Source organism: Electrophorus electricus, chromosome 2, assembly GCF_013358815.1.
Source record: "Electrophorus electricus isolate fEleEle1 chromosome 2, fEleEle1.pri, whole genome shotgun sequence".
In the NCBI taxonomy this organism is placed as follows: Eukaryota; Metazoa; Chordata; class Actinopteri; order Gymnotiformes; family Gymnotidae; genus Electrophorus; species Electrophorus electricus.
This window is the reverse complement of record NC_049536.1, coordinates 23993967-24017638: the sequence shown is the minus strand read 5'-3', so window position 1 is coordinate 24017638 and position 23672 is coordinate 23993967. Positions and strand designations below refer to the sequence as shown.

General features: G+C 40.3%; 2 protein-coding genes across 6 annotated transcripts; both read right to left on the bottom strand.

Moving 5' to 3' along the window:
• Window positions 1–7203: 7203 nt before the first annotated feature.
• dnajc8 (DnaJ (Hsp40) homolog, subfamily C, member 8) lies at window positions 7204–10781 on the bottom strand. The gene is made up of 9 exons (XM_027023371.2): window positions 10701–10781; window positions 9450–9551; window positions 9261–9317; window positions 9091–9157; window positions 8815–8909; window positions 8373–8444; window positions 7969–8060; window positions 7629–7704; window positions 7204–7337 (listed from the first exon to the last, which is right to left on the bottom strand). The coding sequence occupies exons 1-9, from the start codon at window positions 10773–10775 to the stop codon at window positions 7218–7220; spliced, it is 756 nt and encodes a 251-aa protein (XP_026879172.2). The 5' UTR covers window positions 10776–10781; the 3' UTR covers window positions 7204–7217.
• A 2299-nt stretch (window positions 10782–13080) lies between these two features.
• On the bottom strand, window positions 13081–22517 carry LOC113585711 (heterogeneous nuclear ribonucleoprotein R). 5 transcript variants are annotated; one of them, XR_003411543.2, is made up of 16 exons: window positions 22346–22517; window positions 21209–21366; window positions 20235–20353; window positions 19940–20047; window positions 19695–19808; window positions 19176–19352; window positions 18724–18859; window positions 18270–18475; window positions 17828–17977; window positions 17476–17597; window positions 16697–17333; window positions 16492–16556; window positions 14255–14313; window positions 13655–13689; window positions 13386–13491; window positions 13081–13292 (listed from the first exon to the last, which is right to left on the bottom strand). XR_003411543.2 is itself a non-coding variant. In XM_027023376.2 (12 exons), exons 2-11 carry the CDS (start codon window positions 21360–21362, stop codon window positions 16721–16723), a joined length of 1899 nt encoding a protein of 632 aa, XP_026879177.1. In that variant the 5' UTR covers window positions 21363–21366; window positions 22346–22517; the 3' UTR covers window positions 15766–16556; window positions 16697–16720. The 5 variants fall into 5 exon arrangements, 1 of the variants encoding a protein (XP_026879177.1); XR_003411542.2 differs by having other exon boundaries at window positions 13655–14313; XR_003411545.2 differs by lacking the exon at window positions 16492–16556.
• Window positions 22518–23672: the final 1155 nt, after the last annotated feature.

Below are 23672 nucleotides of genomic sequence, written 5' to 3'. Positions count from 1 at the left end.
TTGACATACAGTAGCAGACTAACAGAGGTTTAAATAAACAATGAAACAAGACGTTAAACCCCGTACAGGTGCGCGCAGTCATGAAGGGCGTGGTCACACACGAGGGGAAACCCCTTGCACGCGGCAGAAAAGGGGAAGAGGGCCAGTAGTGGAAAATAACTCAAGCGTCTGCAGAAATGTGCCCCTCACAGGCCACGCTCCCGCGCGACTAGTGTCGTAAAGAGGGGGAGGGGAGGATAGCAGACAGATGCTTTTCCCGCCGCTGGTGGCGGTTTGGGGGTTTTATAGTTAACTGGTTGATAAAGAGTATACTTTGTTGTCAGCTTCTTAGCTAGTAAACCTTCAGCTCACATGAAGTAGAGAGGCGTCAGAAACCCTCTCTCCTCTGCCGTTGACTACAAGACAATGAAGCAACTGTAAAAGTGACTGCGTTATCCACAGAGTAACTCAGCGTTCATGTTCTCCTTCTCTAACGCCAATCTGTGCACATCTCTACCATCTCACTTTAAGCCCCGCCTCCTCCCATCTACAACTCCCTGATGGGACAATTAATAGATAAGAAGATGTGTTATATATTTGATTTATATCTAACAATTTGGTTTGGATAATGAATTCCAAATATGGGCTGCTTTATATATTTATTTATATAAGAGCAAGATTAATGTTTGAGTGCCTTAACATACCCTTAGCATATGTTTAAAGCTCATTGGAATAGCACTGATTACATTATAATACTGCTTTGGGTGGCAAGCAAATCCATGTTTAATGGTGAAGTCCTGATAGTCAAGAATGAAGAGGAAAAGAAGTAGGAACTTTCTGACATAACGCAACACAATGTCCCGATAGATCAACTTCCTAATATTAAACGATTACAGACTTTCTGTGATTTCTCAGGGCTACGTACGCATGTGCTCACGTTAAGATGACATGGTTTGTATTAACAAAAACCTGTTTCGTGTTGGCAGTTTCCAGCTGTGTTTTCTATCACAGTATATAGACTCAGGCCATATGAAGGGTGCAAAAAAACAGATGAACTTGTCAGTCAAAGAAAATAAAATGTAACATTTTTTTAAAAGAAACAACATAAAGTCAAGTGCAGACCTGTCCATGAACCTCAATAAACTGTGCATGTTGGAACTGTGGTGCTCGTTTAAAGGGTCTTTATCATTTATTAGCATTATAATCATGTTAATCTTAATCAAGGATGAAGGCAATTTCCTGATACATGATTCATCATAGCTTCATTATACAGGCACATCTAGGGTACATCGGGTTTGTCCCAATGTGAGGACATCTGTACGACACGACATCACATTTTCTCCATTATAGGAGTACTTCTCTAGTATAAGAGTATTTCTACATTAGGAGTACCTAATTGGATACTTTGCTGTATTTTCTCACCTGCAGAAATGCCCTTTACAGCACTGCATCCCATCTTGTCTACTGGAAAGGATACTGTCATATAGGGGTGGAATAGAAGGCACTTCATTCCCCTTTTCCATGGGAAGGGCAGACATAGGGATTGTCAAGTTTAGATTGTTGCAAGGGTACATTATCCAATTTGCTTTCTCTAGAGGGAACATCATCATCATTTATAACATGAAGGGGTCCCTGGAGGGCACTCATTTTTTCCCAAGTGAAGGACAGTCAGTGGGACATTTCCTATCATTTTCTCTCATTTTCACTACTCTAGAGGACACTTTAGCGACACTTTTCAACTATGAGGGCACCAGGGGGTGTGGTGGCCCACCCAGTGACACTGTGACTATTATTTTGAGCTCTGAGTTAGCGTGGTGTGCTTCCTCACTTTATCACCCCACCCCACACACACACACACACACACTCACACACACTCTCCCACCCCGCAGCACTTGCAGTAGGTCCCAACCGCAGCAGTGAAGTCTCTGTCAGACTTACAAAGGTTTTTGTAAAGCTCTCTGTCAGTGTGTGAATAACCAGCTACTGCTAATGTAATGTGTGCTCTTACATTACTAACCGCCCTCATCCATGGTCTGGACTTCCCTTATGGTGAGAGTTTCTGCTGATACCAGTGTAAACAGTGTCCAGATGTTCTGTATCTGGTTCTACAGGATATAGTGACTGTGTCTCCTGTAAGTGTAGCATAGGAGGCTGAGTTGCAGTCACCTGACCTAAAGAGGCTATAAAACAAGACAGCAATAAGGTTTGACTTTTTCCATTTTATGTGTAATATGAAAGGTAAGCAGTATATTTAGTTTTATAATTATTAGAGGATCAAAGTCATGGTTGCTGTGGGTGAAGTTGCTGGGGCAGGCAGCTCTCAGTCATGAAGTGTTCATCTCAGAGGACTATAAACACTCCCAGAGCACTGAAGCACTGAGGCATGTCCTGATAATGCAAAATGTCCTGCAAATGCAGTGTCCTGTTACTATGGAAACACCTTGGCTGCAGTGAACATACAAAGTTGATACATCCAGAGAAACAGGATGTTTCGGACAGAGGTCCTTCATCAGCTGTGGAAGCAAAGTGCTTCTGAAATAGTAGGAGCAAGAACCAGCAAAATATACAGTACCAGTCAAAAGTTTGGACCTACTCTTTGTATATTTTTACTATTTTCTACAAAATACAATTTAGTAACACTTCGCACATTTGTTTGTCTTCTGTTTACTTCTGTTTCAACTATGCTTTTGAGCATTCTTTCCATCTATGAGCATAGCTAAAAATCACTGATTACCAATTCTAAAGAAATGTTGTTCTTAATGCCCACAGTCTCAAAGGCTTTTAGTTCCTAACGGTACAAACTGACTTTGATGATTTAAGTACTTTAAGAAAGCTAAATATGTATTTTGGCAAAGGACCCCTTAGTGGGGGTGAGTAAATTATTACATTTTAAAATGACATGTTTTACTAAGTATTTTGTTGTAAATCCTTGTCTGCCTGATGGAACAACAAATTCATTCTTTTTCTAGTTCTGTCTAACTTTTATAATAATTCAGACATTTTCTCCTCCTGTTTCAGTTAAAGATTGTTTTGTTAACTTTAAAACGAAAGTAAACATGCTGTAGTCTACTTTTGAGAAGACAGGAAATTGTTAGCTAATTGTAATATATATATATATATATATATATATATATATATTTATTTTTTTATTTTTATGTGCAGGATGCAATGTACCTTTGACTGTGAGATCTTGTCTTTCATGCTCTGGGCAGTTGTGATATTAATTTGTTATACATTTTAGAGCAGAACCCTGCCCCACCAGAAGGAGCAGTGGCTAAAGAAGACAGTGACCTGTGAGGTCACCAAGGACTCCCAGCCTACAGTCTCCAGCACAGTGAGCAGAGATCACTGCTCTGATCTATATGATCTCACTTACCTGCTTTAACTAAGCACACTTTTTTTTTTTTGCTTAATTTTGCTCTGTTAAAGGTGTATTTTGATGTTGAGATATCCTACAGTTCCATATCAATAAAAGACAACAAAATTATTTTAAAAATTGCTTTCATTTTCATTCTAAAATGTTCTTTATGGACATTATAAGTAATTTGCATTGTGAATGTCATTTAGATGGAAATTTCGAATCTATGTTTGCAAACTATTATCTATAACAATACATTTTGGAAAACACATATATAAAATATTAAAGCCAGTAATACTGGAGAATACTAGAAACTTCTCATAAAAATCATATTAAATTGATGATTATAATCTGGAAAACAGACAAAAAATTATCCCCAAAAAAAGAAAAACCAGTGTATAGTTGCAGTTGTAGTGTAAAAAGGTGCATGTGTGTCATTAGTCAGTAGTATGAAGCAGGCCTCTGTAGCCTCGGAGCTGCCACGGTGCAGGTATGCCACTTCTACATGAGCTGTGGGGCTTGGTGCTGTGACCTCCTTCTGGTCTCCTGGGAACACTGAACATCTGGACGGAGCTGCTCTATTTCAGGATCATGGAGGCGAGGCACCCCATGCATGTAAATTTCAGTTTTATTCATACAACACCTGTGAGACTGGCATTTTCTTTTTTTGTGTGTATGTGTGTGAGTGCTAGGCTTGGTAGGTAAAAACATTTTATTATTTATAGCACATTTAAAACCAAAGTGCAATCAATGAACATGGTTGCCCCACCATCCGTTCTCCACTCACATTCACATTTTCATCCATATTCAGAACACCACACCAATACTATTTCAAACAGGCCCTGATATGTAAGCACTACATATAAACAATTACTAAAAGCCATTCAATAAAAATATATGTGGATTTAAAAATACATACCGCGGATGCTTGCTTAATGTCAGCTGGCAGACTGTTCTGGAGTCCAAGAAGGCAAGAACACCTGTGCTTTAACCAAAGGGGAAAGTCCAGGGGTTCCAGGAACGTTCCTGGAGGATATGGTGTTAGCATCTGTTTTAATTGTATTTAGTTTTAAGAAACTGTTTTCTTAGCCTTTCTGAGCCATACTGTAACATGACTGCTATTGTAGTTTGCATCTGAGAGTTTTTTATATGCTATCCCATTTATTAATTAATTAACAAAAGATTTTCTGCAACAGTAGCCATATTAATATTTTATATAGCTTCAGGAACAACATCTTACATGGTGGGATGCAAAAAATCAGTCTGCCTTGTTCCCATGTTAAACTGTTACTGCCCATTCAAAAACTACATCTCCCAGTCATCTCAAATATATAAAGTACTAATTCATCTGCAGTTATGTATAACTTTAAATGGATAACAATCATCATTGTTTTCCAATAAGTCCTGCATCAGAAACAGTTATGAAACATCATATTATTAAGCACCTTCCTTTAACACTGACCTGTGGGGTGTGAACGTGGCACTTTGCTTATAAATACTCTACACTCATGGGATTAAACACCAATCAGATTGATCCTTACATTTTTAAAAACAAATACTTATTTGAAACAAATACTTATATTTATAGATTGAAAATCTCATTGTGTATTAATTCACCAGAGTGCAATTACCACCCATTAATAATTTCCTCTTTTTGGGGGGTGTTTTGTGTTCTAGAGGAGTAATATTATAGAATATTCATTATTCCAATATTTTTTTAATGTTTGCTTTATACTATGACTGAATAACATTGTTATTGTTATTTATGTGTCATACTTAACTGAAAGTATATCATGTAATGAAAGGTCTATTTAGAATGTAATCTTGTAAGTTGGTTGATGCCACAGGGTTGTGCCATGTCCTTTAGTTCACCTGCAGCAGGAGCTCAGTTTCTGGGCTTTTAGTACGGTGCTCTGATGCTGTGTGAACACACAGATATCAGGACAGTGAACACTCATACAGTAGTAATCTCCTGCATCTTCAGTCTGGATACATGTGATGGTCAGAGTGAAGTCAGATCCAGATCCTCTGCCGCTGAAACGAGGTGCGATGTCGGACTGTAACTCGTTTGCCTTTAGGATAAGGCGTTTAGGAGTTTCTACAGGCTTCTGAAGATACCAATCAAAAAGGTGGATACTCCCAACCTGGGTACACTGCAGAACTGCTTCTGCAGCTGATGGTGACTCTCACCTGGTGAAAGCAGAGTTCACTGCAGGACTGACTTGACCCCTGGATTCTAGAGTAATACATGTGCAAGAAGAGCAACAGATTAATTATAAATAAATCAATATATATATATATATATATATATATATAGAGAGAAATTAACTGATTCTAGGTCAGTAAATAGTATTGCATCATGTCATACATTAACATAACCATTTAGACCACAATAAGTCAAATCTTACCATGACACCAGAGGGCCAAAGTCCAGATCAAGATCAAGATCAAGGTCATGTCTGATGCAGCTCAGTCATGCAGTGTTAAACCTGAATGGCTATACACAGCAGGCCACAGCAGGCCTGAGATAACCGTGAGAAATCATTACAGGTTAGAGAGAGTAGATATGACGTGCAATATGATCGGGACTTTACGCGCTTCTCCGGGTTTCTGCATGGACCAGTAGAATCCTTTAATCCCATTACCACATTGACAAACTGGTTTAAACATCCGATGCTGACTGTCTCCTGGAAGAGGTCACAGCCCTACTGGAGTCTAAGTCACTATCACCTGACTGGTGGACTCTGGAAAGGCAGAAAAGCTGTTTTGATTTTAGCTAAACTATCACATATGTTCCAGATAATTAAGATAGCTGAGGAAAAAACTATTAAAGACTTTTAACCTCAGCGAATATAGCTAGTGGAAATCAAAGACATGGCTGCCATGGGTGGAGCTGCAGTAACCTCATAGGGCTATAAACACTCCCAGAGCATTGAAGCATGGCCTTTACTGCGGCAAAACATAAGTACAATATTGAATCAAACAAAAACCAAACACCACCCTAACAGCAATTCCCGTTTGATTTCAAACGCATTTCTTATTCAATGTTTCTTGTTAAATCATGCATTACTTGTACTGTAGTAGCATACTTTACGGGTCAATACTTTGTATTAATAGCATGTTTTCTCTCCTACATAAGCAGGAGTGAGATTCTCATACTTCTGCAGTACTTGGCCAGTCTAGCGTACAACACTGGAGCTTAGCGTACAACACTGGAACTTGAAGACATTCCACAGTACTGACTGAGATTAAACTACATGCACATGTGAGTGGGTCATTCTCAAGGTCAACAAACACCAACCCTAATGAACACAACACAACCCTTAATTTAGTGCTACAAACAGGTTTTTATTTTTTGAACAGGGTTAAAAAAAAAAAAAAAAAAAAAATGTAAATGGGAAAAATACTACTAGTAGTTCTCATGTTCACAATTTGTCATGTCAAAGTCTTTCAAGAGTCACAATTTTCACAAATATGTACATTTAAAAAACAAACAAAAACAAACAACCCCAAAAGCACCCCTCAACCTACAGACCTGCTTGTTCATCAAGGAACTTCTGTGGAGAGTTACAAGTGTGTTTGTGATGGACATATTAAATGTCTGCAAGCATCCAGTCAAACCACAAGACCCATCCTCCTCCTGGCAGATGAGAAAAGACTAGAAATGGCTGAGAAAAAGAAAAAAAAAACAAAAAAAAACTGCTGATCCACAGTGCCCCTGTTGGCTGGATTAAGAATGTCATTCCAGAAAAGCAGGCCTATTATGGTATAATTAATAGTAAACAGAAAGGCCTGATGGGGGAGGTTTGAGGGAACCCCTGGGAGGGGAAGTCCAGGAGGTGAGAGGAGGCAGTGAAGGACTGGGCTCCTCCTCTCCACATCACTCTCTCTGCTCCATTTTGACCTTTGGGGGCTTGAGGAACGTCCTGTTCTTCTTCTCCTTACTCTTCCCTTTGGCCTGGAAGTTCCTCCAGCTGTCCACACGCCCATCCCTGGATTCCTTCCCAGACAGAAGAGTTGACATGAATAAGACTTATCACTGTTATTTTATAATATCTGTGTTTATAAGCAACAGTGTGATCAAGTGCCAAGATGGCATTTAGGAGTGTGGCTTAAACCACAGTTCTAGATAATAAATTTTTTATTGCCATTGTAACCTCAAATATAATGGCACAACAGAACAAACATTAGAAATAATTAACTTGGATGACTGTGACTCTCCAATATTCTTGTGAACAATTAAAAAGCCATTTTCTCAGGATTTTCTAAATATATAAACGCACAAGCGTACCTCAAAGTTCTTCTGCCATTCTCTCTCACGTTTGGCACGTTCTTGGGTTTCAATCTCTTCTTCTCTTTGTCTTTTTCTGTGCAAAGTGAAAAACAAACATTTAAATATACAGACAAAAACATTTTTATTCTGTGGCAGTTCAGGGGGACTTCCTGTGGATCACCAAGAAAAGATCCATAGCCTGTGACAAATGCCAAGTATTAATATAACATACACTATAATTAGGCAAGTATTTTACTGACAGCAGTAAGTGTCACTTCAATAACAAAATGGTACAGAGGGACATGGGAGGGTGAGAGAGAGCAAGAGGGAGAGCACATGTGAGAGAGGGATGACCTACCTCTCATGCATCTCCTTGGCTTCTCTTTCCTTCCTCTTAATCTCCAACTCAGCAAAGAGCTTCATTGTCTGTTTGTATACCGCTTGCCTGAACTAGGAAACAGAGACTCTCATTTTGGTCTCGCCATGGTGTCATGGACCAGGTGCAAGTGAATCAAGATTTAATTTAGTATGAATTATTACACCCTACTAATTATATATTATATAGGTGTCTGAAAGCACAAGTGTGCCAATAAATTAAATTGGCCAATATAGAGGGCTGCACTTTTTTTCTCTCCCGGATTTTCTGGACCAAAAAAACAGAGATCAACTCAAATAAAGCATCATAATGCACGACACAAAACAAGATCAAGTCCTGTGCAACAGTGATGAACGAAGCCTGTTGTAGAGGAAGTGAAGCCGCACCATCTCCTGGTCATCCTCCTCTATATCTGTGGGCTTCCCGTCCTTCTTCAGCTGTTTCTTCTTCTGGATCATCTGTCGGTACAAGAATCCACAACCATTTTAATCATCTAACTGATCCAAACATATTTAAATTGACTGTGTATCCATAAAGACACCTAGTGTCAGCTTTCCCGGCCGATGTAGACTTTTCAGATCAGTTCAGTCCTTCACACCAACTGAAGGAGAGTAAACTAAACTGACATAAGATATGAACAATTTTCTACCCAACATTAGCAGACATCATTGTAACTTTAACATTCTCCTTCTACCAGGTGTGTTGGCCAGTGACAACACCTCACGCGTGCGTGCGTTTTCTCCCTCTCACACACACACACACACACACACACACACACACACACACACACACCTTTATGCTGCGTGGAGGCAGTTTCACAGCACTCACCATGTGCTCCACATACTCCTTCCCTGCATGTATCACATCCACAGCCCTCTTCTTCTGTTCAGCATCCAGAAGAAGTTTATATGCTTTATCAACAGCTGCAAAACATTTAGAGAGTTAGCTCATAACATGCATCTGCACAAAACTACAGAATAGTCTGGAACCCAAATACCTTTAGCAGACTCGCCCCCAGACCACAAGGCAGTGCTTTTATTTGCATACCTGAGATGAACACTACATTAAATGGGCCATTTCTCATTCTCACATGAGAAGGCTCACCTTCAAATGCCTTCTGTGCTCTGTCTGCATCATCCTGGTTCTTGTCTGGATGGACCAAAATGGACAGCTAGAGAAACAGATGGGACAGACCACAAATGTGAGGATAAAACACCTTATACCTACACTGCACTTATAACCAAGACAAAAAGATGTCCAAACAGCAGCCCTACCTGCCGAAACCTCTTCTTTAGTTCTTCATCTGTTGCCTCAGGGTCAATCTGTAGCACCTAAAGCAGTAAAGAGATGAAATTTCACTAATGCAACACAAAGGAAATCAGGCAAAAGCTTTAAAAGTATGCATCAATATTTCCAACACAGAGAATGGCAGACTTTCTTAAAATATCAAAGTGATTACTCACCTCAAAGGGGTTAAGATTGAAATATGACGAGCCTGGCCGAAGCAATCTCTCTATCTGCTGTTTGGAAGTCAGTACAGAGTCTCTCTTCTCAATTTGCTTCACCTGCAGGACAGAACAAAAATAGTATCGGCTCATTCGACTACCTCCATGGTTACAGCTTAAAATAAATAAATAAATAAATAAGTAAGCATTAACTATATGAACTCAGCCTGTAAAATAAACATAAAATCAAACAACAGCAAAACAAGCAGAGCAACATGATGAGAATTTATTGGACACTACATTCAAACAGAGACATTGCAAGGAATAAACATTAGTTCTGAAGGTGTAAGCTACCTAAAGATTGATTGTATACCTTGATTATATATCGTTATATATCTTTACTAAACACAAACACAATCAAGCAAGCTATCCGGTACCATCAATCACAAATTACTCACGAGCAGCTTGGTCAGCTATCGTCAGCTCGTGCAAGCAAAAAGTGAATTCTTCACAACTAGCACTGTCAGTGGGAGAGGTATTCACTCCTTATCCTAGTTATACTATTCTCTCTTCGATGACATAACCATTTGCAGTTTCAGATCTCCTTTAAAAACTATAGATAGCTACAGTGGACAGAGTTCAGATATCGAAAACATGTGGAAAGCACCATGGCGCCATCAGCTGGCAAACCTGGCACCTTCGAAAAAGCTGTGCATTAATTCCTGTGCACCGCAAGCTGTTTATAGTTAGGTAGGATAGCTAATCATGACTCGGACACAGTTCACAACACGCGAATGATCAAGAACTCACAAGGTCCCGTAGAATTACAATAAAAGAGGACTTGATAGTTAAGGCTAGATAGACAGTCAACTAACTTGCGTCAACTCGTCTCTGCAAATATAATTCAGTTCTTCCCTTGTTTTGATCGACTAGATTGAGGTCATATCCCAGTGCATTATTCAGTAGTTAACCACTATCATCAGTGACTGCTTTAAGTAACCACGCCGTTAAGTCAAAAAGTTAACATCATCCGAATTGTGCAAATAAAGACTTTAATCGAGCCAAGAAGCTCGCTTAGCTATACTAGTCTATCGAGCTAGCTAGCTAGCTAGACACCAAAATGTGTCACACAGCTAGCCAGCTATGCTAACTTGCTAACAATATATTCAAGAGCAGACTAAAGACGCTACTGAGACCACACTTTATACAATTACAACAAATATACAAGCAATTCTATATTTTGTCTCTAAACCGTAAAAACTAGCTCACTTCTGAATAAAATGTCATGAAGGCATCATCCGCAGTGCTACTCTGCGCCGGGGGATCTCCTCCTGCGGCGGCCATTTTGTATTAGACCCCCTACGGATGTGACGCCAGTAAGCGTAAGCACGTGACTGACACAACCAGTCAAACGTTTACAAAATAAAAGCGCACAGCAAAACTCTTATTTAAATGTTCACACGAAGAGGAATATTCTTGACTCATCATCTGGACAGCCACTGTAATACCCGCAGCAAAAGACCACCAAATCAGCGAACATCCTCGTCTTGTAACTCGGCGCATTTCCATACTCTGTTGCATTTCTCCCAACTAAGGCCGAATCAAATCTACGGGATGCGGACTCTGGTCTCACGGACTTTGGAATTACGTTGTGTGTTTACTGAAGTGGCCAACGTCATCACGTCAAATCTGCGAGGCCATGCACGCAGGAGTTAATGTGTAATATAGGTGATGACAACCCCTTACAAGATCGTTTCAAGATCGTTTCCAGAACAGCTCATAATAAAAATTTCTACAGAACTCTGATGATCGTGGTTGCCAGATTACGTGAATAATTTCCAGATAAAATAATGCTCTGAACCCCTTTCTAATGTCTTGCCAATACAGATTATGAAATTATAAAGAACATTTGAGTTGTTTAATTTGATGTGTATATTATGTTTGCAGATGCAGAAGTATGAATGTTTTATGCAATTCTATTGTATATATTATATACAATAATAAAATATGTACAATAATAAAAATAATTATAATGCACATCTGGTCTGCGTAAGATATGAAGGTAAGCAATGTATAATACACATATACACGTTATATTATTATCATTATTTACATTTATATAGTGCCTTTCTCAGACTCAATGGCGCTTTACAGACAGATATCAACTTTTACAATCACTACCGATGAGCGAGCTGCCGTTATTCATGTTTTAAGATTAGGATCACGTTCCTATTCCTATTCATTTGTAAGGAAGGCACGGTGCTTGTAGCAAAATTAAAGCCCATAGTCCATTATCCACGGTATTTGTCACGTCATTCCTGCATTTGGAAATATGTTCCCGTTGCGAACGGGATTCGTTTTTTTTTTTTTTTTTTTTTGGTGAAGCCAGTATGACTATGAGACTCTCTCTCTCTCTCTCTCTCTCTCTCTCTCTCTCTCTATATATATATATATATCTCGCTCACACAAATAAATTGTAGACTGTACACTGGTTGTATGAATGACAAAGCAGTTTGGTTTACAGCCATGGGGGAAAAAAATCGGGTAAAAAAGTTATTTGTCACTTACTATCCTGGCCTTATTCGGTAGGCCTGAAAATTTGCGTGAAAGCATAAACTGTTTTGAAAGCAGATTTTAGATCTCAGGCAAGATTACTGGTTCACCAACGTACAGAAGTTGAGTCACCAGTATTTGCTCGATAATACAATTATTTAATTAATTCGTTCGTTCCAAATACAACTGTATGAGACTTATTATAATCAATTTACTGTCATCCCTGTATAAATAAAAGTCATAAATTTTACGTCTCTGTCAATAAACATGACAGACTCGATCCGGCACAATTCAAAATGACTACTGATTTAATCTCATGTAGTGAACTAGATAAGACACTCCGTCAGCTAACCCTTCTTAAAATAGCATCAGCGTGCTTGCAGCCAGCTGTGCGGGTCTGTCCTGGCTGCCGTGACAGCCCAAACTGGTAATGGATTGCTCAAGCTAGGCTGAAGCTCCTGCTTTAAGCAAACGGATTTGTCCACCGTATTAAACACCACATCCGACTTTGAGATGTTGGTATGCCTCGGAACCTTTCGTGTTCAGTGCCCCTTTGCATCTTAATTCGAGAAAACACGTAAAAATACTTCCACACGTCACCCTTGGTTACTTCTTTATATCCTTCTCCCACACCTGTGGTAGTACGCGTAAAACATGATCACCGATGTTTTGGTGTGTATTAGCGAGCCTAGTATTCTCTGAGCTTTTGGCCCGCTATCTCTATAAACCCGGCTCTGACTGGCGCACGTTACCCCACTAAAAGAATGCCGACGTTTGTCCTAAGGGGAAAGGAGGCGGAGGGATCGCGCATCGTAACCCAAATTCATGTGTAATGGTAGCTCGAGTATCTCGCTGGGCACTACCCCGCTCATTTAATTTGATCGTAACACTACCATGCTTTTGGGACACGGCCCGGCCCGGATGATGGTAGCCATCTACCCCCAGCGGTCAGGATGCAAAGGGCAGTAGACGGCGCCTCTTAAGAACGAGCCTTGCAGATTATTAAAATAATGTCTAAAGTGGCAGACAGAGTGAATCTACGCTCCAGAAGTATTCACTCCAAAAGTGAGCGTCTCTCTCAGAATGAAGAGCAACATTTAATGCAAAACGTCATTTATATAACATTTAAGAGAATTACATCAAACTGGCCCTATGGCAGACACTGGTTAATACACTTGTGCCTTCATAATGGACTGTGTTGGTGTGGCATGGTGGACGTCTGTTGCCCGTAGGCTGGCGAGATGCGCGTCAGAGCCTGCTCCTACTCCTCGCCTGCTGTGTCTGCTCCAGCAGAGCCTTGTTCCTACCCTACCAAGAACACACCAGAAAAAAATATTCTGAATTTCCAGAGGCTTACCTTAAAAACTTGTGTTCTTTTTAAAGATATCAGAGTGAACAAACCTTCAGTTGACAATGACCGCAGCCCAGGAAGGAGAGCAGGTTAGTGGGGTGCTCTTGTCTTTGGTGAGGGATCTGCTCTCAACTCTGATCCATGTGGAATGTTAGGCTGAAATGTCAAAGTAATGTCAAAGTAAAAAACTGAAGCATAAGAACAATCATCATAATCAAGGTTGACAAGGGGGATATGAGGGCGTGGATTATCCACTTTTATAGTGTGTGTAGCCCTCTGGTGGCAAAAGTAGTACAAGAAGAACTGGAAATATACCTACCTGTGGTGCAGGTCCCACTGGCCAAGGTTGCTGTCCTTTATCAACAATAACAGAACCCCTCAACATTCATGGAGGATTTTCACATCACATGCAACAGAAAAAAACTGGGAAACATTTCAAAATCTACCGAAGTAGCAATCAAAAAAGTAAGCAAGTTAACCAACATAATCATAATCTAACAACAAAGCAGATGTGCTCCATTACTCTACATCAATCATTAGACTGATCAATACAGATACAGATTATGATGAGTAGAAGGCAAGTCTGAAATCAGAAAAGGGTCCTTCTGTATGTGTTATGTAGGGGGTATTTAAAAGGAAGATGAGTGTATAGCTAGTTTTTTTTACTAATTTTCACTGTGTCCATGATTTACCTTTGAACACGTCCAAAATCAATAAGAACCACTAGGCTTCAAAATTACTTACTTGGCACTGTTCCAACATTTGCTGTTAAATCTTTAGATGGCTGCAATGAGCAAAAGTGTACTGTTTGGTTTGAGTTGTTTTATTTGACCCATATCAGATTCTTTCACCACAGTACAGGCCAGGAAAGAAGAGAGAAAGAGAGGGTGAGACAGAGGCGTGTGAAAGACCAGCTCACCCCCTGGAGAAGAACACAGTTCTGGTGTGTTCCTCAACGTCTCTCTCTCGCTCCGATACCTGGGTAAGTCAGATACAAAGGGACAAGCACTTACCAAACACACATACACAGACTGGAGTTGACAGCAGCACAAACAGTTCACTTACCACATACTGCGGAAGGGGAGATCTGATCAATAAGACAGAATGTGCTTAGAAGAAACCCCGAGAGACTCAGATCAATTCAAAGTGGGCAAAAAGAACCCGAAACCTTTGAAAAGACTCAAGTTTTTGTCCAGCAGGTGAGAAGCAGCACTACTGAGCAATTCTAGGACAAATCTGCATATAGTAGCCATGTGAGCTATTCCAGATATTGTATGCATTTTTAGTATGCCACAATAATAAATCATTTTACTCTATACATTACTTGCTAGTACTACCATTAGGTGCTTTTTAAAGAGGTCATCTAAGGACATGCAATTAGTACAATTAGTTTGCAGGAAGGAAATCGTTAAGAATACCATAAACACAGCTTCAGGTGTGTATTAGTGATACCATAAACACAGCTTCAGGTGTGTATTTGTGTGCTTAGCATTGTCTGTTAGTAGCATTTTGGCTTCTCTCTCAAAAAAGCACAAAGTAATAGTGCATAAAGGCCAAACTCCTTATCAGTCAGTTAATGCCCAAATGCAGGGAATTATGTTTTAGGTGCACTTCCCCATAGCACAATTTCTCCCCTGATGGACATAAACTTAGAAGCAAAACGTGCAACTGTGTGCAGGACAAATCTTGCTGAGCAAATCAAACATACTAACATTCTATTAAATGGTAAATTCAGTTCTGCGGTTAAAAATGAGAAAATTATTCATGGTGTTCTAAGATACCCAAGAGCCAATTTCCAGCTAAAAAACAAATATGCATATGGTGACAACTGATGGACAGTCCATCTGTCTCAGACAGGAGAATTTACTCATGATTCCAAGAACTGAAATAATCATTGCAATTGGACTGCAGCTGTGGTCCAAGGTAAATATTGTTATTTGGATTTCTTTATTTCAACTATGGATCTGAACAATAATGTAATGCTTCATTGGGCTTTAAAGAACAAACAAGGTATTAAATTAGCCGTTTTTTAAAGTACAAAGAAAAAATCACATTTTAAAGTTATGGACGAAAATTAATTTTTATAACACTCAAAAGTCCTGCGCGAGGTAAAGAGAAGCAGGCTGAATTTAAGCAATCTCATCCAAGTAGCTCCAATGTAGCGTTCACACTGCATAAAGCGAGGAAAAAACCTCTCTCCATGTTTCCACCACTGATTTGAAAAAGATCTCGTTTCGAAAATGTTTAATTATCCAGGCTAATTAGGGCTTGAATTCAAAGTGCATTTTTGTTTTATTAAATGTACGTCATTTCACTAAAAGCCACCTGTGATGTCTCATGCATTGGATGGTTTCAATTATAGAGACTAAAGCAATGACGATAGAAGTCAGATCATCAAGCTTTGATCACAAACACTGAATTTCAAGTTACTTGACCAATTGATGTTGCTCGGATGAGTTTTTATTGAAACGGAACAAACAAAAAATAAAAGTTATAAATACAAACATCAGAGAACAAACTGTCATGGCTCTTAAGGTGAGCCAAACCAAGTCCTAACGAGCAAATTTCAAAAAGGAAAAAAAAAAAAAAGTTTGAAGTTGTTATATCAGGTTTTAAAAAACACAATTGAACTACTTCTAGAAATGCTAAACATACACTTTTAACGGTACTTCCAGCTACAAAACTTTTTTTTTCCTTCCAGTGGATTCTTTTCTCCACTTCTGAAAAAAGAAAAAAAATGAAAGTGAAGCTCTAGCTGACAGCCATTATTTACAAGCAAGTCCCTACGCAGAAATCACAGAGAGAAAGAGAAAGCGAGGAAGAGAGGGATGTAAGAGGAGGGGTCCAGTATGGATGGGTGCGCTAAATGTTTGGACATTTCTGCAAGACCATTTCATGATTTCCCTCAGGGGTTGGTGGGTTTTTTTTTGTTTGTTTGTTTTATTTTTTTGTTGCTTTTTTTAAATTTTTTTTTTCTAAGTCAAAGTCCTTTTTTCTTTAAAATGTTCATTGCTGGCTTTAAAACAAAGAGCAAATGGAAGGGATAAAAGTGGAGTATGATTTAAGACAAAATGTCCCGGTCAGGCATGTGTGTAAGCAAACCAATCAGGGGCAGGAGGTGGAACGGATACATTCTTGTCTTCAGCCAAAACGTACTTTCAGCCAATCAGGATTTGTGATGCCAATTCTGGGGCGTGTCCTTATTGTATCACTGACATATTCTACAGAGGGAGATGGAGAATACAAGTCAAACAAACACTGCTGGCCAATCGATGTCCTTTTTCACAGGAGGGACTAAGGGTGGGTGTTCTGTTGCGATTTATTTATTTTTTGTCATTTTTGCTTTACTGTTGCCAAATACCTTTTATGTTGTTGTTTGTGTCGTCTACTTCCACTGCTGGCCATAGGAATCCTGTGAGAACTCCAGGGTGTCGTTGCTGTAACCGTAGTTACCAGAGTAGTCACCACCCTGCTGTAATGGTTGCTGGGCGATGGGCTGTGACCCCCAGTTCTGTTGCTGGTTGGTCGTCTGGCGGCGTTTAGAATCTGGCTGGTTGAACACATCGGCCTTCCTCTTCCCACCAACGTTCCCACCGCGGTTGCCCCGGGCTCCCCTAGTGCCACGCCCCCTTGGAGGCTGGAAGGGTCCACCGCGGCCCCCACCACGCCCTCCTCGCCCGGCGCCCATGGGAGCTCCCCTTGGTGCATATCCACCTCTGCCACGGGCTGGAGGTACGCCACGTGCTCTAGGAGGGGGTGGGACACCACGGCTACCACGACTGCCACGCCCCCTCATAGAATACACATCGTCATAACCATAGTAAGGATCGTCATAGCCACCACGGTAGTCATGGTAATCATAGCCGTAGTAGTCATCGTAGTATTCTTCATAACCATAGTAATCGGGAGGGTATGCATAGCCGCCCCTGCCGCCTCGGCCACGCCCACGCCCGGGGGGGGGCATGCGGGGTGGGGGGTAGTAGTAATAGTCATCATACCTGTTTAGACGAGGATGAGGAGAGAAACTGAAATTAACACAGATTACAGGATTCTGCAGATCACTATAGCTAAGTGTTTGGAGTGTGGAGTGTATGTGTGTGGTGTATGAATGTGTGTGTAGTGCATATTTGTGTTCCTCACCCAGAGTTTCTGCTGGTCTGTCGGGCAGCTTGCCGCTCTTTCCTCTTCTTATCTGGAGGTTTGGCCAGAACGATCTCGATCTCTTCTCCTCCCAGCTCTTTTCCATTCATCTCCTCCATAGCCTGACGCACAAATTCAACATGAATAAAACATGTTAAAAAGTGGTTAAAATCACGGCTACTGCACTTTAAACAAAAGTCTTGGTACTTTTACATCAATGGTAAATTTTATTTGATTTAACAGACATACATGCTAGAAAAGATATAGTGTGTACTCTGGACAACTGCCAGATAATCTCACCCTTTCCGGTATTTAAGTGTTTTTTATATTGTGGTTTTAATTTTTTAAATACCTTTACAGCAGCATCTCGCTCCTCAAAGTGCACAAAGGCGTAGTCCTTCAGCTTCTTCACTCGCTCCAGCTTACCAAACTGGGAGAAAGTCTTCTCCAATAACTCCTCTGTCACAGGAGTGGCTAGCTTACGAACAAACAACACCTTCACCTGAGACAGCACACAGTTTGAAAAACAAAAGGGTGGTACCAATTTATTAACCTTTGAATTAACATCTGAACAGTGTACCATTCATAGTGCTAAATTAAGCAGATCTCAGGCTTGCCAATCTAACCAGGAGATGATTTGAATGAATTTACACAGGATGCACAGTGTGAAATGTAAAATAAATAAATAAAATCCTCCAATGGCAGGAATCGACTTCACTCTGTATGTGAATCTACCTACAACAACTCCACTCAGTATCTGAAACCCAAGGCATTTTCAACCGAACGGCACCCACCTTGGCCATGACCTCGGGGTCGGGTTCGGCGACCGGATCGGCCCACTCTACGGTGACGGGGTTCCCCCACACCTTCACCTTGCCGCTCATGAGCCTGCGGCGGGCCTGTGCAGCCGACTTGTGGTCTTCGTACTCCAGAAAGCAGAAACCACGGTTCTTCTTTTTATCGTCTGCCTGCGTGTACAGAATAACCTCCTGCAGACCCTCTGTAACAGACAGGGACACAGACACGAACACGCTCACGCACATAAGCACAAAAACAAGCTCCAAAACACACAAGTTACTACACATTACCAAATTATTAAACTGTTTCTAAGCCATTGTTGTAAATTATTATAATGTATCTGAAACCAAACACCAGCAAATGCCACTGAACTGTTCAAGGTGAAACCCTGTCAAGCCTCTCTGATAAGTTTATTAAATGGTGGCTCTGCTGTGGTGATGGGCTTCTGACCTGTGACTTTCCCAAAATCTTCCAGAATGCTCTCCCTGGTCTTGTTCTTTGGAATTGAGCCCACAAATAGGCGGTTGTTGGCCACAGAGATGCAGACACCCAAATACTTCCCTGGCCTGATCTCATAATTATCACACTGGGAAAAGAACAGAGAAAAAGAGAAAACAAGATCTTTCACCAACAAGGTACATCCAACCACCCTGAAAATCCAACGATAAAGGCAGAGACCAGGGATAAATGTTCAATGAATTAGACAGCATGAATTCCAAACTATGAAATGCCAAGTAAGCATCACTCCTGATATATAAAGGTAAGTTTTAAACAAACATCCATTGTAAACAGGGCGTGGAGGTTTTAAACAAACATCCAGTGTAAAAGGGGTGTGAGGGTTTAAACAAACGTCCAGTGCAAACTGGACATGGAGTGCCGTCCAGCAATGTGCACACACTCACCAGTTTGACAGCCTCTTGTGCAGCTTCTTTGCTGCAGAATGTGATGAAGGCGTAGCCACGGTTCTGCCCTGAAAGCGGGTCCATCATTAACCTCAGGTCCCATATTGGCCCAGCCTTCTCAAACAGTGGAACCAATTCGTCTTCATACAAGTCCCGGGGAATCTTTCCTACAAACACCTACACTCACACGAACATTTACAGTGAAAGGCAAAATTTAGTGGTGATGTAAACTCAACCTAAAATGGATTTGAATATGTTAAGTTTTAATTCACTTTTCAATAAGTGTTCAAAAAGGGGTGAAGATGCAATATAATTAACAATAAGATTTAGCAGCAGCAGTAATGTGATCAGCCACATAAAGCTGTTTGATGACACTTTAACTCTTACACATACAGTTTACTGTTCAGCAATGGGAGATTTTAAAATACCTGAACCAATCACATGCTCTCATATGTTCCACCTGCAAAAGCTGCACTGGATGTAGTGAAAGTGAATCTGTAGACTCTGAGAGGACGTCACCTCTGTGCCTATGCCAGGTTGTGTGCCCGAGAACACCTCCTCTGGGGGCGGGCCGCCGTACTTCCTCTGGCCTGTGGTGACATCCAGGGTATAGCCTGTCCTCTCCAACAGAGCCTGGGGATGAAGGGATGTCATCAGCGAGCGACAAGACACTGTGCAGTTCACAGACACAGTGTCCCAACCTGAACTCCAGCCTCTAATCAAGCTTTTACTCAGTGAAGAAAATTAAGCAAAACACGCTGCACCTTTATCTTTGACTCGTCAGGCCCTTTTGTAGACTCCTGTATTTTGCTGCCTTGTTTTTCTCGTTGTCTGTACGTCTTCATGACACCACACAAGAAAGCACTCTTATTCTGCAAAACAATAACCACGTTAAACACATAACCTCAGGCGGACACCAAAGCTAGACAAAATAAACAGAAAGAAAACATACAATGTTACCAAACAAATTACTTACTTTGCACTGATTTTTTATGTACACAACATTTTAGAAAAAGTTACTTCTTCAGTATTATGGGTACAAATTGCAGGAGGCCTTACTTGCACATGGGACAGATCACTCTCTTTAAACTGCTGCAGTACAGAGAGCGCCCCTTCTTCGTTGAACTCCCGTAGGGCATCGATTGCCCTCTCGTCCAGGTCAGCATAAGCCACCAGACCTGCCGTGCACAAACACTCATCTACACATACGCACACACCTGACAAATTTGCAATGGGGGCATTTCAAAAGATTAGGACTGTCTTTACTGGCTAACTGGTTCATCTAGATTCTGAAAATTGTGTTTTAGTAAGGCAAGAGTCACTGGTTGAAAGTAATGAAGGTATTTTAACATGATGAAACCTCTTTTCCCTAATACTGGGTATTACTTTAAATTCAGCCTCTGCAAACTGAATTTCACAGAACCAAAACAGTATTTTTAATAGCCTGGTACAGAACATATATATAAAATGCACTTTTTATGCTTTTAAAATAAGCCATGACATTAAAACGTGGAGAGACCCAAAAGCCTCTCAATTTGTATTTGGTCACTAGGTCTAGTGCCAGCAGGTCCAACGCAGTGCAGAGAAAAAAATTATTCAAATAATTAAAAAAGAAACCAAAAAAAAAGACACAAAGCCATGACATGTTTGTGTGCTCATCTCTCCTTGATCTAAAATGACGACTGCTTTGATGGGGCAGACGGACATTTGCATTAACCACAAGACTTTAGTGCCTTTTTTCAGTAAATTAGATGACCAAGAAATGATTATGGTCATTATAAAAATAACTTATTGCAGATGTGAGCCAAAGTATTTGCATCCAATTCTCTTTTGACACATTTCTGTGTAATTTTCTTTTGACACATTTCTGTGTTTGTTACCATCAATTTGATTTAGATGGTGCCCTTTGATTCCCATCATACATTCTTCACACTTCTTGTGTCAGTGACAAATACATGAAAAGTAACACTCCCTGTGCAATTCCACAGTATTGCAGGGGTGTTACTTATGACCAAGTCTTGCCTACAACTTACCAGTCTGAAATATGTTGTCCAGGCTTTCTGCTACTTTCTGAGACAGCCCAGCATCGATGAGCGTCTGGTAGTTCTCCGAGTGTGCAGCAGAGACGTCCATGGGCTCCTCCTCCTCCTTCGCTGGTGCAGAGCTGCCGTTTACCTCAGCAGCCATTCCTCTACAAAAGAAGAGAAAACACCATGAACTCAACAGGGTCATCCTTTAGATTGCTAAGCTACCTATCAACATTCCTTCTGACAATTAACATTATAATCACCACGATATGTGTGAATTATATAGCTTACTGCTATATCAGGTTTGCGTAAAGTTCTGCTGATAAACTAGCTAAAACTTCCAAATTTACAAATCTACTATTACCCTTCAGGTAATATAATCAATAAAATATTACTAAAACCATTTTTGTTAACTATAGATAACTTTACTGAAGTAAAATCCTCAATCTTGTTTTCACAATGTTATGCACAAACAATTATGATTCATGTCAACAAAAATAACGTTAGATTAGCTAGCTAGCATAACAGACACTGAGTATCCATCCCGAGTACGTCTGCTTTGTTCATTGTTAAAACGTATACTGGGTCTTAACGTACGCAAAGGTATAAATAAACGACGAGCACGAAAATAGTTTTTTAATACTCCTCAAATGACACCGAAATAGAAAAGCCGTTAACTGCGATTAATGTATTTCAACAGTTGTGTGGTAGGTTAGCTATCTAATCAAAAACATTGCGCATAGCTAGCGGCAGAGTAGCTAAGCTGGCTAGCGGGCTAGCTAAACACGCTAACACACACAACAGCGTTCCGCCCCCCTCGTGTGTGAGGTTAAGCAACCCGACTAGCACCGTAAGACGCTAAAATACCCGGCAAATGTTCTCGAAAAACACCGATAGCTCACTTCAGCTGCCACGTTACGTACTTTATCCGCCTAATGACTCCGCCAATCGCAGTATAAACGTAACTAACAATAAAAGGAGCCACTACATGTAAATTAACACCAGCTAGCTAGCAAAGTGGCGAAGTAATATTAGCTAGGTTAGCAGGCTAGCTAGGTGAGGCCTAGCTGCTGGACACCTTTCAGAATTCAAATGAACCAACCGCCAAAAGAATAATGAGAGGTTTGATTAGCGGAATCTTACCGATATTGTTTCACCGAGCGACACTTGCGAAATCGAAACCTCAACCCACTTTCTCCTCCCGGCACCAAAACCACGAAAATATGGAAAATATTCTATCCACGGATCTATCCACGAGACAAAACGCAGACAGTCCCGTCGCTCAAACAACGCCACTTCCTCGCGCGGCAGAGCGGCCGACCCATGGCGTCAGAGAGCGTGCGCACATTGCACGCGTATGTAGGCGCGTGTGACATTCACGAACAGAAATAGCTCGAATGTTATAAGCCACAGTTGTATTATTACAGCTATAAGACACACTTGGTGTATTATTACAGCTATAAGCCACACTTGTTGTATTATTACAGCTATAAGCCACACTTGTTGTATTATTACAGCTATAAGCCACACTTGTATTATTACAGCTATAAGCCACAGTTGTTGTATTATTACAGTTCTAAGACACACCTATTGTATTATTACAGTTATAAACCATACTTGTTGCATCATTAATTATAAGCCACAGTTGTTGTATTATTACAGTTATAAACCATACTTGTTGCATCATTAGTTATAAACCACAGTTGTTGTATTATTACAGTTATAAACCATACTTGTTGCATCATTAGTTATAAGCCACAGTTGTTGTATTATGTTATAAGCCATACTTGTTGTATTATTAGATATAAGCCACAGTTCTTGTATTATTACAGTTATAAGCCACAGTTATTGTATTATTACAGTTATAAGCCACGCTATATTGTACTCCACACGGTTAAAATTAAATATGCAAGCCATATATGTTTATGTATGATCACGTCCGTTTTGTATAGGCGTGCATATACATAAACCGAGTTAACCGAGTAACTTTGTCATACCTTCACTAGATGTGGTATAATTGTCCTAATGATGCAATTTTAGATGTGGGCCTGTGGCTCCCGTTGTAATATTGTATAATGTGTAATCCTACGAGCACGCATACATTTGCGTAGTATGTCAGTTACTTCTGAAGTGTAACTGATGACGTTTTGGAGCGCTGCAAAGCTAGCTAGTTAATTGCTGCATTTGGTCTCGTAGCAATTTAAAATTGTTGGTTTATATTTTGCAGTGTGTACACAGATATTAGTTTCTCTTTTAGGATAAACACTGAAGCATAGCATTTTTTGCATTTAAACCACCGAAATCGAAGATTTTATTTAGACTATACCTAATGTTAATTAACCACAAAAATTAATACAATTTACAACGCGGATTAGGGTGGAATGTATGTTTTAAAATAAAATCTGAAAGGTCCATGCGGGAAACGCGTATTTACTACACCATATAGCTAAGGAAAGGCTCACTTGGGCAG